Source organism: Netta rufina (assembly GCF_964035555.1).
Source record: "Netta rufina genome assembly, chromosome: 2".
In the NCBI taxonomy this organism is placed as follows: Eukaryota; Metazoa; Chordata; class Aves; order Anseriformes; family Anatidae; genus Netta; species Netta rufina.
In genome coordinates, this window is record NC_140124.1 from 63,007,502 (window position 1) to 63,024,971 (window position 17,470).

General features: G+C 40.7%; 1 protein-coding gene across 2 annotated transcripts in view; it reads right to left on the bottom strand.

Annotated features, from left to right (window-relative positions):
- ELMO1 (engulfment and cell motility 1) overlaps positions 1 to 17,470 on the bottom strand; it is a 332,530-nt gene that overhangs the window by 93,053 nt on the left and 222,007 nt on the right. For both annotated transcript variants that reach the window (XM_084306854.1, XM_084306855.1), the window contains exon 17: positions 17,241 to 17,377. In XM_084306854.1, coding sequence (XP_084162980.1) covers positions 17,241 to 17,377 — 137 coding nt within the window. The remainder of the gene's footprint in view (positions 1 to 17,240; positions 17,378 to 17,470) is intronic.

Sequence of the window (17,470 nt, forward strand, 5' to 3'; positions counted from 1 at the left end):
TGACAATGCTGGTTGATGATGTTTCAAAAAAGAGTGTACTGTAAACAGTTCGATTAAAATTCTCTCTGCCCTGGTTCACCTTCTCAGCTGCTGTTCAAAGACCTCACAATCATTATTTTAAGAGCTGTTGGTGGGGGCCTGGCCACCATGTATCCTATTCATTGCACACTACTTTTGCATTGCAGACTCACATGGAAGGGTGTCAGAAGGCCCTGCAGGTGCACAAAGGGATTGCCAAAACTGTCCTTAATGAGAAGAAAACACAAGTCTAATCTCCAGGTTCAGCAAGCACCCAACACACTTTCTTGTGAAGAACAAACTCCATCTGCTTCCACCTCACACGTGCATGAAAGGGAAAATAATGCTCACGTAAACTGAAAACAGTTAGGACTGTTTTCCACATTGTTATTTTTTGCAAGTATATTCTGATAAGAGCAATTTACCAAGTGGATGCTAGCTTTAGCTAGGGATAGCGATACCCTCCACACCACCACAAGGCAATTCAGAGCTCACAAAATGAGCTGCTGCCCCTCCTGTGCCAAGCCCCGGTAGAACACCTTTGTTTCCGCAGCATTCAGAGCCTCCCAAGGTTAAGCTAGGGTTTGCAAACACCCTCTTCTCAAAGGCACTAACAGCCACTTTTGCAGTCCTTCCCCATGTACGTGGAAGCATGCAGCCAAATATACATACCCCAAACACGTGGTGCTTGCACAACAGAAGTGTGCCCACACACGCCCATTCACAGCCATGGGTAGTATAAATAGCCTGGCTTTATAAATAGGCTTGCTTAAATGAAGTCTCTTGCTTAAATAAATCTCACATAAATACCCTTTCTCTTTTGTTGCCTAGTGCATCTCATTTTTTAGTCTGGAAAGTGGCAACCCTGTCAGAATGACTGGAGAAACAACACATAATAATCAAGCAAATTAAGACCCCATGTGGAAAATCAGCAGGTCTGAAGGACAGGTGAACGCAGCGTCCTGATGTAACATACCACTGGTGAAGGCTTTCTGAAAAGGAGAAAAGGCAGGCAATTTTTTCTTTTTCTTTTTTTTGGCTTGGTGATACCAAGATAAATAATTATTAGTAAGAGAGGCAATGAGAAATTGCGAACAATCAGGGGAGATGCTCGAGCCCTAAAGCAGCAGCCCACACAAAACCAAAGTTATAAAAATAAACCTCACATTCTCAGTTGGAAGGGGAAAGAAAGGAAAAATATATTAGGAAAGGAAAAGTCACTTTCTCTTTTCTCTGCATCTTTGGAAGTTCACCAGGTGTCTGTCCATACCCCTCACTGTGTTCGTGTCTGTATTCATCTGTATGTTTTTATGGACATTTTCTACCTTATCCTTTTCAAAACATTTCAAGTATCAGTTAAGACTGTTTTCTCTGAAGATGGGTAGGAAGGACCTGCTGTCGGAAAGGACTCTCTGAACCTCCCTCCAGCAACCCTACTTCACATTCAGCCCACACACCAGGCCCAGCTCTATCAGTGTTCTGGCTCGTTTTGTCAGGACTGTTGCATCTGCTCATAACTTCCTTCCCACTAATGAGTCTCTCACTAATCGATCTGCAGAGTGCGTGTTTCTGCAGTCTCAATCATCCACTTACTAAAGATGCCATCAATACCGCAGCATGGCCATGCCTGCCATCCCAGAGACAAATCCCAGCAAATCCCACCTCGTACTTCATCTTTACGTTGAACCCCTGTTCCCCAAAACAATGGGATTTCTTAGACTTACAGGTCTTTTTGCTGTTCACCCTGTGCTCATTTGCCACCAGGAGAGCACTCAGCAAGAATTTTTATTCTACTGGATGTATGAATGATTTGATTGGTGCAGCAGCAAGCAGCTTGCTAGAATCATTCAGTCTTTTGTTCTTTGCCATTCTTGACTGCAGATGCAGACATCAAAAATTAAAAGAGCACTTACAGGAATATTATGTCATTAATTTCCTAGGAAAGTTTTACTCACTGCTTTGTGGGTGTTTTGTTGCTGCTAATATTTTCAGCCTTTCATACACATACACACACACATGCTGATAAAAGCCAATGCTAAAAAATGGAATCAGAGAATGGCTTGGGTTAGAAGGGACCTTAAAGACCACCTAATTCCAATGCCCTGCCATGGGCAAAGACACTTCCCACTAGATCAGGCTGTTCAATGCTCCATCCAACCTGGCCTTGAACATTTCCAGGGACCGGGCATCCACAGCTTCTCTGGGCAACCTGTCCCAGTGCCTCACCACCTTCACCGTAACGAATTTCTTCCTTATATCTAATCAAAATCTACACCCTTCTAGTTTAAAACCATTATTCCTTGTCCTATCACTACACCCCTGACAAAGCATCCCTTCCCCAGCTTTTCTGTAGGCCCCCTTTAGATACAGGAAGGCCACTGTAAGGTCTCCCTAGAGCCTTCTCTCCTCTAGGCTGAACAACCCCAACTCCCTCTGCCTGTCTTCATAGGGGAGGTGCTCTAGCCCCTTGATCATCTTTGTGACCTTTCTCTGGACTCTCTCTAGTACATCCGTGTCCTTCTTGGCTGAGGGCCCTACAACTGAATACAGCACTCCAGGTGGGGTCTCACATGAGCAGAGAGGAGCAGAGGAGGGCAATCACCTCCTTCAACCTGGTGGCCACACTTCTTTTGGTGCGGCCAGGATACGGTTGACTTTCTGGGCTGTGAGCTGGCTCATGTCACACTTCTATACCTCTGAGAAGATCAGACTTTGTAAACTCATACTATTTATATCACCCCTACCCCTTATAACTAAGGAGGGAAAAAGCCAATACTGATGAATCTAAGGTTGTTTTACTATAACCTTTTCACAATATCAGAAAACAAGATAATATCCACTCCTGCCCAAAATACAGCTGGTATCGTTACGTCTACCAAAGAGACTATACATCCCAACTGCAGTGAAAAATTAAGTTTCTTTGGATGATGTACTGGAGTCCCATGGCTTTCTGAACTGACTTCTGAAGTCCTAGCTTTTTAACAGGTCCGTCGAAATATGTGAGATTGTGTTTCAAAACTGTGTTCAATGTATCATGCTCAACTTCTTTCAAAGCATTTTTTGGATCCAAATTTCTGCATAGGTCTGAAGGACCAGCGAACCCATCAACTACAAGCCTTGCTGCAGCAGAGAGGCAACACAGGGAGGAAAAGGTGGGCTTCTGGCAGAGCTCTGCCCTCAGCTGGTGCACCAGGTAAGAGGGAGAAGACAGACTGACAGATGGAACTTGATCTTTCTTTAACTTGTTCTGATGCAGCAAATGGTAGAAAGAGAGAGGAATAGACAGCCCTGGGTGTTTTCTGTTCCCTCCCCCCAGTTATTTTATCCTTGTGGATGCAGATGAGTATACAGATGAGTACAGATGAGTGTACTCCCTGCTCCTTTGAAGACCGTAGGTGGAATCATTACTTCAAAAGCAAAGAGACAAATTTATAAAGGTCAGGCAATGCAGAGGCAATTGCAAAAGTGGATACAAACTCCAAGTTTTGTGTCTTCTCCCTTCAATTCCCAGGCAATTAAACACAAACATATTTACAGTGCTAAGCCAGTAGTATTTCTACCTGTTACATTGCTACTTTATACAAGGTTGTAGCATTCTCATTCCATTAATGCTTTCCTGTGAAGCATTTCGGAATTGTTAAAAACAAAAAATAAAAGAGAGAGAGGTTTAAAAAGACTTCAGTCTTCCTTAATCGTGCAGGGATATATTTTCAAAGCAGTATGCCAGGAGTATTCCACGTGATTTCCATTCATGTTAAAATTAGAGTCACCAGAATAAACCCCATATGCTGCTTTGAAAAGGTACTGCAACATGTCCAAGGAAAATTTCCACAGCTTAATGGTGCTTGCACATTTTTTATGTCTGCTTTTCTTCCTTTGATTCCTGAATATATTTTTAACAGCTCTTAATTTATTTCGTTTTTAATAGCACTTTGTACTACTTAGAAAAATAGAAGCGATTTGCTGGTTATCTTGGTCCTTCTCTGCAGCCTTCTTATTTTGAACTTATTAGTTTAATCAGAATAGGTTTGCTCTGTAGGATGCAAAGCTTCCAATATCACTCTGTTTTGATACTGTCACTGTAGACAACCTTTTTTGTTGGAACTACAGCCCACAGTGATATCTGGCTGCTTTCTGTACCTGAGCTGTCCTATCTAGTGGGGCTTACTATTTTTGAGTCAGATTGAAACTAGATTTCAAATTTGGGCAGTGGGGAACTGTTTTGGGAAAAGGCTGGGGCACTGTCTCTCCTTGGCAGTAACAGCACCGCTGCTTGTACCGAAGCCAGGCAGTGTGAAGGTACCTGCTTCTAGATCCAAGTCTGGATCCTAGATCCAGACTCGCACATGGATCTTGCACCCAATCCAGAGCACCTGTAACATCTGTGACAGCTGCAGGAGCCTGCCCAAAGCCAGCTGCAGTACTAGGCTTGCTGTGAGTACAGCTTGTCCCAGTTTATCTTCATCATCACAGCAAGCACAGTGTGTGCTGTGGTTGTGTATGTACAAACTGACAAATGCTGCTTGACTATTAAATTCATCATTTATGACTATAGCCTTCCTTGTTATTTAAAGATAGAAAAATTTTAACCAAAATTTCAGTTTCTGATAGTTCCAGTTCTCTTGTCCTTGCTCTCTTATGTTTGCTGTTTACTAAAGCTGCACATAAGAGACTGACCAGGAAGACAGTATGAATGCCATCTCTTCCTTTTTAACTTATCCTTTCTCATTACTGTCCCAAGTCCAACGCATTGTCACTTCAGAAACCTACAACAAAAATGTAGCAAACACCATATCCAAGCATTTTGTTACTTTAACCTTTAAAGGATGCAAACAAAGGGAAGAAAATCTTGCTCAAGTGTGGAAGGTGCTTCCACCACAGGAAAAAAAAAAAAAGGTAAAGGAAAAGGAAAAGGGAAAAGGGAAAAATGTCTTCTTGCTAACAGAATAGTGCATCAGGACAGGAGAAAAGAAACGAAGAAAGGGTTGTCCTGTCTTTAAAGCACTGACAAGTGAGGTGCAGATGAATTTCTCAACTCCACCACTGATTCTGCAGGCAACATGATGCAAAATGTCACTTATCTATTCTTGTTATCCAACTAAAAAATTATTTATATCACCGTTCCTTTCTCCCTTTTAACCATTTGTATGTTCTGTCTCTTTAGATGGCACTGTCCTTTGGCCAGAAACCTGTGCACAAAAGAAATAAACTTCCCCGGAGAGCAGAGCAGCATAGAACAAATAGTTAGATCCTACAAATAATGGAAGTTTAGCTTAAAAAAAAAAAAAAAAATTACAAAACTACCAAAAAAAAAAAAATCCCAGACCATTAGTAGCCAGCCATCATTTTACAATGTTACACATGTTGGCTTCTCTAAGCATTAGGTCTCAAACACATGAACAGGGTACTCTGGTTAGATATTACTACGTTAGCAGAGCTGCAGTAGTGGCCAATGGTAAATATTTACTAAAATATACTTATCTAACTGTTACCAAGAAATTTTTTAGGAAACACTTTTAACCTCACATGTATAAGGAGCTTGACCTGAGTCATAACAGGTCAGCTGTCAGAACTACAAGCTAAAACTACTTCGGAGGGGTCACTACAGTTAATATGGAAAGCTTGAGTAGTGGCATTTGGCTAGTGCACCTAACACAAAGTAGATCTTCTGCATTTTCTTTAACATTAGAAAAATGTTACGAGATTGGTTAATGCTGTATGTATCTGTGTTAGTTTTAGTGATGATTAACGATATGAGTTACCGTTTCTCCATTTCCTACTTGATAAGGTGGCTCCGTTTGGTCAATCTCTCCTCTTTACTGGGGCACAAAACTGGACACACTACTCCAGATGCTGCCTCTCAAGTGCCAAATGGGGGAAACAGTCACTTACTTTGACCTGCTTGCTATGCTTTAGCTAATGGAACCCAGCATGCAGATAGCATACATCACACCAGGGTGCACTGCTGATTCATGGTACTCATCAAAACAGGGACCATCCTACAAGCAAAGACCTACAATTATATGCACAAAACATGAAATTAGTCTGAGCCCTCTGTTTGCATTGACAATCACATATCCTCAGCTTGCTGTGGTGCAGAAATTCATATCAAAGCCCTAGCCTTGGTAAAAATCAATACTAGGTACTGAAGTATTACTCTAGTACTAAAATCAAGAAGCGTAGAGAAGGAAATTAGAATCATCAAATTCTTTCAAATTATAATAACTGAAGCAAATTGAGCAGCTATGAAACATTCTGTTCTCTACAGCTTAAAAGCAACAAGCCAATAAAAACAAACTAACAACAAAAAAAACTAACTCATGCAAAACTAAGTAAGTTTTATAGAGAGACTGTCCTTTTCTTTCTAAGTAGAACCACCAGTTTAAAGATTTTCCTTTAGCTGGTACCTTTGAGATTTTAGACAGCAAAGGGCCATTTAGACCATGTATATATCCTAAGTCATTTACAGGCTGCACACATACAATACTTCCTACCTGAGGTTTATATCACGGATTCATGGAGATAGTTCTTTTCTTTAAGTAAATTAAACCTTACCACCTACGTGAAATTAGGATGGATAAAGGCATATTCAGTTCTCTGTTATTGCTATTAAAATGTTGTGTTTATGCAGTTACTCATGAGTGAAGCCTTTTTTGTTCTGATAGCTACATCCTCAGGAATAAGAATCATGTCTGTGCATGCAATTTTGACTTTAAGGTTTTAATGCTGTCTTTCAGATTTCTACCTCTGCTGAAATGGACAGCTGCCAGTAGACACCACCCTGGCTTCATGGGCTGGCTTCCAATATTCTACAACCTCCACAGGCCTTTTCTGGTTTCACGACAGGAGATGTGGCAGTGCAAAGTAGTCAGCAGACACCCCATCTTCAAAAAGTGAGAAAAGTCATTAACACCCTCCTTATGTCAGGTGGAAACAGCTTTAAGAGACAAGCCATTGCTCTCAAGGAAAGGGGAGAGACAGAAGGAAAGACTGGGGAATAAATCCTGTTGGAGACCTGGGTATTGACCAGGGAGAGAGGCTACAGGAAGCTTGACTTAGAGAGAAATCCAGTAAGATTTGTCAGTGTTGTGTTGTTTTTTTCCCCCTAAAAATATCCAGTCACTAGTTTATGCACGTGCTTTAAAAGACAAACAAACACATACAGACTTTAAAATGCAGAATAAGTATCAGTTACATGGCAATCAGATAAATTTAGATTTATACATATATATTTATATATCCAGGAAGAAAACTGACCTTTAGCAACTTCTAAATTCCTAACTTACATAGAAGAGAGTTCTTGGAAGGAATCTGCAAATCTTGACAGCTACAAGATTACATCCTTCATCTCACATCTGATTTTGCAAAAATAGGGATGTTCCATTTTCCTGCTTGGTGACTTTTGAGATGTTATTTTCACTATGAAGGGATGATCAATCGCGTCTGAAAAGGTTGACAGCATAATAATGATACAGTGGGATCCGCAGCTTCCTTTGGATCTTTGGTTAAGTGACAACTACAGAAAAGTTCCAGGCCACCTTTACTAGTCCACATAAAATGCATACAACTGCGACTTCTAAGTCCTTGCTGCTGAGGTTCTTATACCAGCAACACAACAAAGATCAGCCACTATCTCTGAGACAGAAAACTGATGCTTGAAATCTGAAGATACATCTCTAGAGAGAAAAATTACCATAAAATTCAAAGCATGTGTGAAAGCTATTTCCCCAGATACTTCCATTCTTCCAGACACAGACTTGACATTCTTGATGCAAGGATGGTTCTCAAGCATTTTAGTTTCACGGTCATGGCATTAATATCTTCCACTGACACAGCAAGATCTTTAATCAGCTGCACTAGTGTCTTTCTCAAGGATATAACACAGAGTTTGTTTTTTGACTTTTTACCTGTCTGTGTTGTTTGGGTTAATATACTTGCATACTAAATCTCTCTCCATTCCTGCACTCATCTTCTAAGGTGATATTCCTCAACTTTCACATGCATTCCCTGGGGCCTTGTTTCTCTGCTTGTCATGACCAACATGTAACGGTAAATTTGATGATGTAGGAGCCTATCAAAAAATTCTCTTCAAGTCATCAGTAAACCCACTGCATCTTCCATATGGCTGTCCAGATCAATAGTGTAGAGGTGAAAGGTCAAAGAAGGATGGGACATATTGCCTTGAGAAGGATGGAGATACTTTCCTCTATTTTGCTGTGAATGGATAAATGGCAGAACCCAAGCTCACACATATCAGCTTCACTACCATTCCTAAAAATCTTGAGCCCCAAAACTCTGTGGGGCAAAACCTCACACTTCCTTCAGAAAGACTTTCAAAGTCTCTCTGTCAATGCCATGACCAGACAGGAGAACTACATTTGGTATACAAATGGCAGCAAAGCTACAGGGACACAGACGTATATCCAGCCCCTGCAAGCTTCACACAGCCTGTGCAGGACTAATTGTTGTATCTTCACTGCTGCCAGTACCCTTGGTAGCCGAAGGAAAACCAGCAGAGGCAGGTACCTCCCCCGTTGGCCCTGTGTGTGCAGTACAGACACGGATGAGAAAACAAGAGAAGGAGAGAGAGCACACCCACACCCGCACCCCATCTCCTCCTCCTGCTCGCTCCCTCTCCCAGCAGCCCTCCCCTCCCAAATGCCTCTATCACAGCCGAGCCAACCGCTCCCCATTTACAGTGGCACATTGGGTAACAGGAGTGTTTTTTCAGATGCCGGCCAGTTACCTCATCTGCTAAAAATAGAGGCAGCATGCAGCAGACTGATTGGCAAACGCCTTTTTAATGGTGACTGACGTATTCCATCAAGACGCGAGACGTAAATTCCAAACAAGGAAGGGCATTTGTGTAAGGACAGATGAGACAAAAACAACAAAAAGCCCTGGCTTTGCTTATGAGACACGTATGAAAGATTTTTACTGCTCTTTTCAACCACAGTGCTATTTAGATTACAATTACTTAAAGTGAAACAGCAATAACATGAGCTCTTCTGCTGCTCTAAGAAAAGCTATAAAAATCTCATTGTCAGCTGCATCTTTCGTCACGATAACCTCATTTCAACTGAAACAAAATCTTTGAGACATCACCTCCCCCCCCTTTCTCTTTTTTATTTGCCTATAATAAGGTCTATAGTCTAGGGAGCTCTCGGGCTGAAATCCATGCATTGTGATTCACAAAATGAAAATCTGGTATTATATGCCCACTGACATTCACATCAGCAGCAACTCATGCAGCAAAAAGCCATATGCCATGCACCTCTGATTTAACTGTACTACAAAAACATATCCTAGAAAGAAGAAATAAAAATACAGAGACAAGAGTGGTTCCCAGGATCTGATTATTATCTACACTTTAAGTCAAGACTGACAGGGGCAATATCACAAAATATGCTGCTTTGGTGACAGTTTCAGTTAGGTTATAGCATTTATCTCAGCAACTAACACAAGCGAAGAATTCTTTCCCAGTGGAAAACATTCTTACAGAGCACAAAACAAGTGGTTAGCACAAATAACCTACACTCAGCTTTTCTCCTCTGGTTATCCAGCTTTCCACTCAATCATATTTTTGAAGGTTGAGATGTTTATTAGCTTGATCAGCACTCACAGAGATGAAAATGAAGAACACTTTGAAAATCTTAAGTACCAACAGTTTTAAAAATTGCCATCTACAGGATGTTAAGCAGATCTGCATGTGTTTTACAGTAACTCACAGATTTCATTAGAAAGCAGGGAGATAAAATCCACTCTACCAATGAAGACAAGATTTTCATAAATAAGAGATTTGACTGTTGAAACCAAGGGTGACTTCCATCACTGATGAATGGATAAGTCAAAAAACTTTCTGACCAAGGAATAGATTTTACTTTTTTTTTTTTTCCTTTTTTCCTTCCTCTTAACCAAATAATAAGAGGTGCTTTGCTCACACATCCTTTCATTTCTTTAATTTCTGTTTGAAGAATCCATCTCTTTTTATATATTTTTTTTCCATACTGGAAAATAAATTCACAAAATTTCAGCTTTAAAATGCTTTTCCTTTTAAAGCCTATTACCTCCATGAAATTGTTGTATATGTGATCACTGGAGAAACATAGTTCAGCTAGGATAATAACAAGATATGACCCTGCTATTAAAGACTTGCAAAGCAATCTGGCAAAGACAGGAAGTAGTAAAGATACTACTTTTAATGAAAAAAAAATATCTTTAAACTAGTAAATCAGCTCATGAGCTATGAAGTGCAGAGAAAGGGTGAGTGCATCTCTCCTTTCCGCTTCATTATCCAGCATAAGAATTTATATTCCACAAATTACCTCTAATGTTTTTTAAATGTATTTGCATTCTTGACAGTGATAATGAACACTGAAAAAAATCTCAAAAGGAAGTGATTAGCTACATTTAAAAACACAATATACTTGTTCATTTCCTTTGAGTTTGACAGTCACAACCTTTGGGGTATGAATATTTAAACTTAGATCCGATTTTTACAGACAGATCCCTCAGTAAATGGACAACTGTATCTTCAGAGTCTTAAACACCCCTCCTCAAGGTTCATGCAGCCAGAAGCAGCAGACAAACTCACTTTGACAAACACAGTGGGACACATTTTGAGATCTGACAGGTGTGGATGAATGTACAGAGAGCAGAGATGGAGAAGCTGAAACACTGCTATTCCCAAATGAGCAGCTGATGAAGGAATAAACTTAGAATACCCAGGCCATGAAAAGTACAGAGGAAACACTGACCAAATGCTAGAGAAAGATCTTAAAAAGGCTCTCCCTATGCTGTATTAAACTGCACGGCTTAAAACAGACTCATCTTAAGCAAGTGATTACTAATGCAATAGACCTGACAACCTTCCTGTCCCTAATTATGCTTTGCTAGGAGATTCCTTTTTATAATTGAAAAATATCACCCTGCAAATACAGTCACATTTTCTGCATAAGATACGCAGCAGACTTGCAAAACATCTTGCTCTAAAAAATGTTTTTGATAAATTCATGCATTACACAATTATTGACACGATATATTTATGGCAATTAACTGTTTCCAATATGAGCTAATATAGTGCTAATGGCCTCAGGTGTGAAAGTGTGGAATTTAATTTGCGCTAATCTGCCTAAGCCTGGGGAATACTGAATTCACTCTATGTGAAAATAATTTATTTGCAGTATCCCTGTCTGATATAAACAAAGCACTGCCAAGGGAAGGTGCAATAAAGCTAAGAGAGCTGCAATCATTCTGCTGGCCCAGCCTTTCCCACAGGTAAAACACCAACAGAAGCCTTCCAACAGTGCTCTCAAAGGAACTGAAATGCATCTGCTTCAGCCTGGTGAAACACGCACAAGAAAACACCACCTGCTTTGAAGAACATCTGTGGAAGAGCTATTTACCACCCTCTTCATTCCTCTTTATCATTGAAAGGAAAAGCAAGTAACAAACAGGTTCACAGACTGACCAAAGGATTTTACTTGCAAGTGGCTTTGGTTGAACTAATTTTTCTCTCTTCTTTAAGGTAATGGGTCTTCAATTGAGCAGCAGGACACACACGCAGGCATTGCTACAGGGCTGGAGCTGTGGTACAGGTGATGGAGGAGGCTGCAGCACAGACGCCCTGCTTCTGCTTTTGGCCCTGCTGTTGCCTCACTGTCAAGGCACTTGGGGTCTGTGTGCCTTTGCCTCCTGTAAAATGGGTTTATTGAGGAGAAAAGTGAGGGGTATTGTTTAGTGCCGCTGGAGGGGATCACCTGAGAGCAGGAGGAGACCCACTCCTCCTCCTGGGCCTGCTGCGAGTGGCAAGGCCTAGCACCTAAAACTGGGACAAGATGGCAGTGAGGGGGACATTTTGAACAGTCTACCCCTAGAGCATCCCCTGTTTGCAGGGGACCCAGAGAAGCAGGCGACAGCTCCTCTGCCTCAGCCACCTCATGTTGCTGTCCTGATGCTCTCCAAACACCCCCACAGGCCTCTGCTTCCTCATGGCCAACTTGGCCTACCCTGCAGTGGTGCTGGCCCACCACACTTGTTTCCACACAAAACACCACCTGCACAGTTCCCCTCCTTAAAATCCTGCCCATCAACACTTAGTCATACTTTGAACCCAGCCTTATGCAATTATTCATCCTCTAGCTGCTGAAAGTGTGACAACACTGAGAAGCTGAGAAACCTGTGGCATGGCACTTCTGAGCAGCCATCCAGCAAAGAAATGGTATTTCTCATTTTTATGTTACGCTTGGTTACCTTTTCTGTTATCTTGTCACAGAGCAAGGAAAAATATTCACAGGGTCCAAGCATAAGCAATAAACATCTTTTGTGGTTATCAAGTGCCTTGCTGTTTATTTTGGTATTTAATTGCAGGACTCACGTAGGGCATTTATTGTTTGCATCTGCTGCCACCGTGAACAATATCTACTATACTGATTACCACACAACACAGTGTTTCCCTGTGTATACCCATCAGAGACACATATTATAACCTCGCAGAGCAGACCCCTCTCCTGCAAGGGAACCCAGTGCTAAGGTTTCGTGCATCACTGACACAGATACCACAAGCACGACTGCTCCAGGGTGCGCAGCTCTGCTGCTGTGAAACGAAAGCCAGCTTTGCCAAGGTGCTGAAATCAAAGGGTTTGGGGCATTTCTGAGAATTTTCTTCTCATTACAGCAACACAAAACAAATTTTCACAGAACATTTAAAAGTTCGTATTTTATACTACAATGATCTCAAACACATGGTCAGAGGGCAAAATAGAGTTCTCAGTAATGAGAAAAATGCATCAGTGGCATCATTAGCCAGCCTTCCTCTGCTTTCCAATTCCCTAAATCTACAGTTTCAGTGAATGCAGTAGATTTTGATTTCAAGCACCAAGCAGCACAGAACTTTCAAAGTTTTTCAGTTTTGGTGTCTTCTACTCAGCTTCATTTGTGCTGAAAAAATAAACTGTGTCTTGTTTTGACTAGTCATTTTTGGGCCACCCAAAACCTAAAGCTACCTCATAGACTAATGAAAGACTAATAAAAACAGCTACAACTGTGCCCATTCTCTACAAAGCAGCTTCGAAACCTCAGTAGGTGAATTGGAATTTCATTTTTTCTTACATATTGGTGCTGGAAGCAGTATTTTTAATTCTTATTCTCCTTGCTTTTTGTTTTGTTTGTTTGTTTTTAAGATGGCCCTAGGCACAGAACTAGCAAATTGTTCATATTGTCCTTCAGGTCTAACAAGACAAACTATGGTTGGCCCTGCAATTAAGGTAACCCATTTGCTCGCCCTTCTTCCTATCAGCAGGTGAACTTCAAACCTATAAAAGCATCAGACAAACCTGGGGAACAGAGATGAGGATAATCTTTTCCCTTGCATGTTCTCCCATCTGTGGTCTCCTCATCTCACAATATACAATAGGTGTATTTTACAAGAAGATCACTAACACAGGTTCCCTCTTTCAATGTAAATCTTCATTAGGGCAACACAGGGGTATTTACCTAAGCAAAATTAGTGGTGATCAACACAGTTTTCCATTAGAAGCGTACTTTAATTTGGCCCCATGGGAGGAATTTTACAGTGGGGCAGGTATCTTGAATTCCATTTACCATCATGTTAAAAACATGTTAAACAAAAAATCAACCAGTCAGTACATCATAGCTTGTGTAACAGCAGGGCCTGGTTACCTCGAGCAGGCTGAGCAGAGAATAGCTAGACCTCCAGGAGGAAAAACCAACACCTATTTAAATGGGCAGGTTGGTGATGAAAGTTTCTAGATGCTAGAGTATAAGATAAATCCATTCAGCTTTCTTATAGTCATCACTGTCTCCAACCTCTATACACAATGGTTTCTTTTGCAGCAATAAAACATAGATTATATAATCCTGTCTCCAAGCTTTACATTTCTAAAGTCATAAACCATGCTGTCTGTTCATATATGATTGTGAGGAAAGAGCTTGAACGTGTCCTTTGATCAACTGCAGACTCAAAGGAAAACAAAAAGGTTTCAAATGGAATTGTTGCCACTTGCACATCTGTCTACCCTATTGCATCTTAATTTCTCTAGAAAACTCACCAGACATGAATTATGCATGTCTTAAAATGTTATACAGACATAATATAAGCTTAGCTGCCTGACTGAATTATTCTATTCAGAAACCTACGAGTATATTGAGAGACTGTAAAAAAGGTTTTAGGTCTGACAGTATCATACTATCACCATAGAGATCCAAGGAGTTTTGCTAATGCAAGAGCTAAGCCTGACAAATGTGTCTGTTTTAATGAATGAGAATCAGAGAGACAAAGCATGGGATCATAAATGTCTCACTAAAACATCATTGCATTTTTCCAACTGTGAACAAAGTACCTTTATATTTTTTAAAAAACTCTAAAAGAAAATAAAGAAAAAAAGGAAGGGAAAGAAGCTATATGAAATCTCCAGAACATGGACTGAGGAACCACGATGGCACAGTATACAGTATTATTGTCAAAAGAAAGTCAATGTCTTAAAAAGCCCTTGAGAATAAGAACTGAAGTGGGGAAGTATTCAATCACCTCACTTCTCTTGGCGAGGAAGTGCAGGAGATGAGGAAATAAATCTTCATATGCGCACACAGACCTCCTACCACCTCTCATACACAATCTATGGAGATTAATCAAAAGTTCAACAAAAAAGCTCCTTCTCTTCGATTATGATTAAAGATGAAAGCAAGCAGATTAGCTTTTAAATGCAATCTCTAGGTCTAAATAAAGAGTTACCATATTGGGAGCTTCTGATTTTGTTTTGGAGATTTTGGGGTAGGAAGCAAGGAAGGAAGAAAATTAACAATCCCATCACTCAGGTAGACAGCAAACTGTAGAAAAGTGGTGTTTCATATATTACCATGACAATCAAGTTACTGAAACTGAAAAATGGTAATACAAAGAGAGGAGAAAAGAGAACTTTTCACAGCAGCTGAACTACTGCATCTTCTAAGGCCCCTGCTTTATTCCCCTTCACTCCTGAAAGTGTGGGCTGAATGTTCCCTGTGTCCACATGACCTTCACTTGCTAAGTTTGCAAAAACTCATTGCATAAAAACAGGTACCCTTAGCACTCAGAAAGGATGAAGAAAGAATATTAACATGCCACGAAAACCAAAGCTGTTTGCCAGGTAAGGATTAAAAATGGTGTTGTGTGGTTCGGTAAAGCCATCAGCACTGGCAGCTGTCAGCCACCAACCAGATGAGTAAACCTTGGGGTACCACTACATAACATCGAATCCTCCACAAATCCAGAAGTGCTTCACAAGCCCACACAACAACATGGTTTGCTTTACTCACAGATCCCTTTAAGACGGATATCAGCTGAGTAATGCACATCACCACCACATGCCATTTGAAGTGGATAAAGAGCACAAAAATCTCCTTGTGACTAAAAGAAAAGATTCAGATAGGCAGAACATAACTACTGAACTGCTAGAAATGACAGTCATGGGAGTTTAGTATTCCCTCCCCTTTACAGCAGGAAGAAGATACTGGACCAGCATCTCACCAATTGCACCCACCATACACAAATCTCAGTAGGCTGGTGGCACATGTTTTGGATTTGCCCCATAGAGTTAAAGGGGCAACATCCTCCTACATCTTCAGTGACAGAGGCAGCAGGACCTACTGCCTACCCTGCTCAACCTTCAAGAGTTGCTCGGTGAAACCACAGGATTTTCAGTAACTTAAAACATAACTAACTTACCAGATCAGAGAAGAAACTACCTTGTGTACCACTACAGTGGTATCTAACACAGACAAGAACATTTCTGTACTTTCTCTTAGGGTGATCTGGGCTGTTGCCAGAAATAGAACATTTTTTTGTTCCCCTAATAATAATAATTCAATAACTAATAATACTCAAATTCAAGTTGTGGAAACTTATATACACAAATCCTCTTTCTACTGAGACAGAAGGCCTGTAAGCAACAGGCAGTTATTAATCCGTTTGTTTTAAACAACCACAGAATATAAAGTAGTATTTTATAAAAAAGATTATTGCTTTTAAGCCTTTGATTTTAGGTTGCTATACTTTTCAGTGGAATATCTCATCATTGCTCCTTTTGCTCTTCTTTGTACCATTTGGAATAAGAAATGTGTCAGAAATTCTACACAAGAACAAGCCTCTAGGTTATCTAGCTACAACAGCAGGCACTTTGGACTTCCATTTTCTGTTTTGCCAGGCTTCAGGTATTGCTGCTATCTTACCAAAAAGAAATCAACACAGGTTATTCCACACTGTGTCTGAAGGATTCACCTTCCTTTTGCAGTGGAAAAAGGACATTTAGATAATTTCATTAATAGACAGCTCCAGTTAGAAGGTAGGCACAATCATTCTTACTAGCTCTCGCATAGCGTTTGAGTCTGGTGGTATCAGAGCACTTCTTTGGAACATGCTGACACAATGCAGCTGCCTCCCTTTTCATTCTCAACCAACATCCCTATAATCAACATTTGATCTCAGTCAGAGAGGCGCAAGATACAGAGATTCCCAACAAAGACAGAGATGCCAGCAGGACACAAAAACATGAGTTTGTCATTCTTACAAAATGCCAAAGATACTGTTCAGCCTCCTGGTATGTTAGAGAGTTAAACTAGGATTTCTAGAGCCCATTAAGACAGACACCCCTGTTCTCCACACCTTTGCTGTCAGTCATATGACTGTCTGAAAATTCCAGATTTCTCATACAATGAAAAGGGTGCAATACTGATGGTTGGTTGCTTTGGTTTGTTTCAGCTGGCCAGATTGTACAGCACTTTGTCATGTTTGCGTCCACTCTTTAATATTTTACTATTTCAGTTCTTGTATGAAATGAAGGGGATGCACACAATTATCACTGCAACAGTCTGTTTGCATTATTTACAACGTTAGAGGCTGCAGCACTTCAGCATAATATTGCTAACATAAAAAGGCAGAATATACCCTCAAGCCAGGTTTGTATTTCCAGTTTGCAGTGTAACATGATTGAAAAAGGTCTATGAATCTCCCTTATACTGTGGGAGGTGTAAGGGAGATTCATAGACCTTTTTCAATCCCCCTGCTTTCTAAATGCTGCCCCTCTGATGTATGAAGAATCTGAAGAGAAGACACATCACAGTATTCAGCAGAAGTGGAATTAGTAAATCCCTGTGCCTCTAGGGAAGAAAACATGGCCTTGTTTCAACATCCTGCCCAGTTATTCCCTCCCCACCCCTTTTCTTGCCTTGTTGAAGTCCTCTGAAGTTGCCCTCATTTCCTTCCATGTCTTGTTCAAGAGCTGAATGCAGATACAGAAGAACTCCTCAAATGATCTGTCATGGGTGAAGAACATGGGATGGAAATCATTGCAGGTCTCACTGGCTAAAAACAGAAAAACAAGGGGCAGTGGAATAAAACATTTACAGGCAGGAACTACCAAAAACAAACAAAAATAAAATACAACCAGCCGTAAAC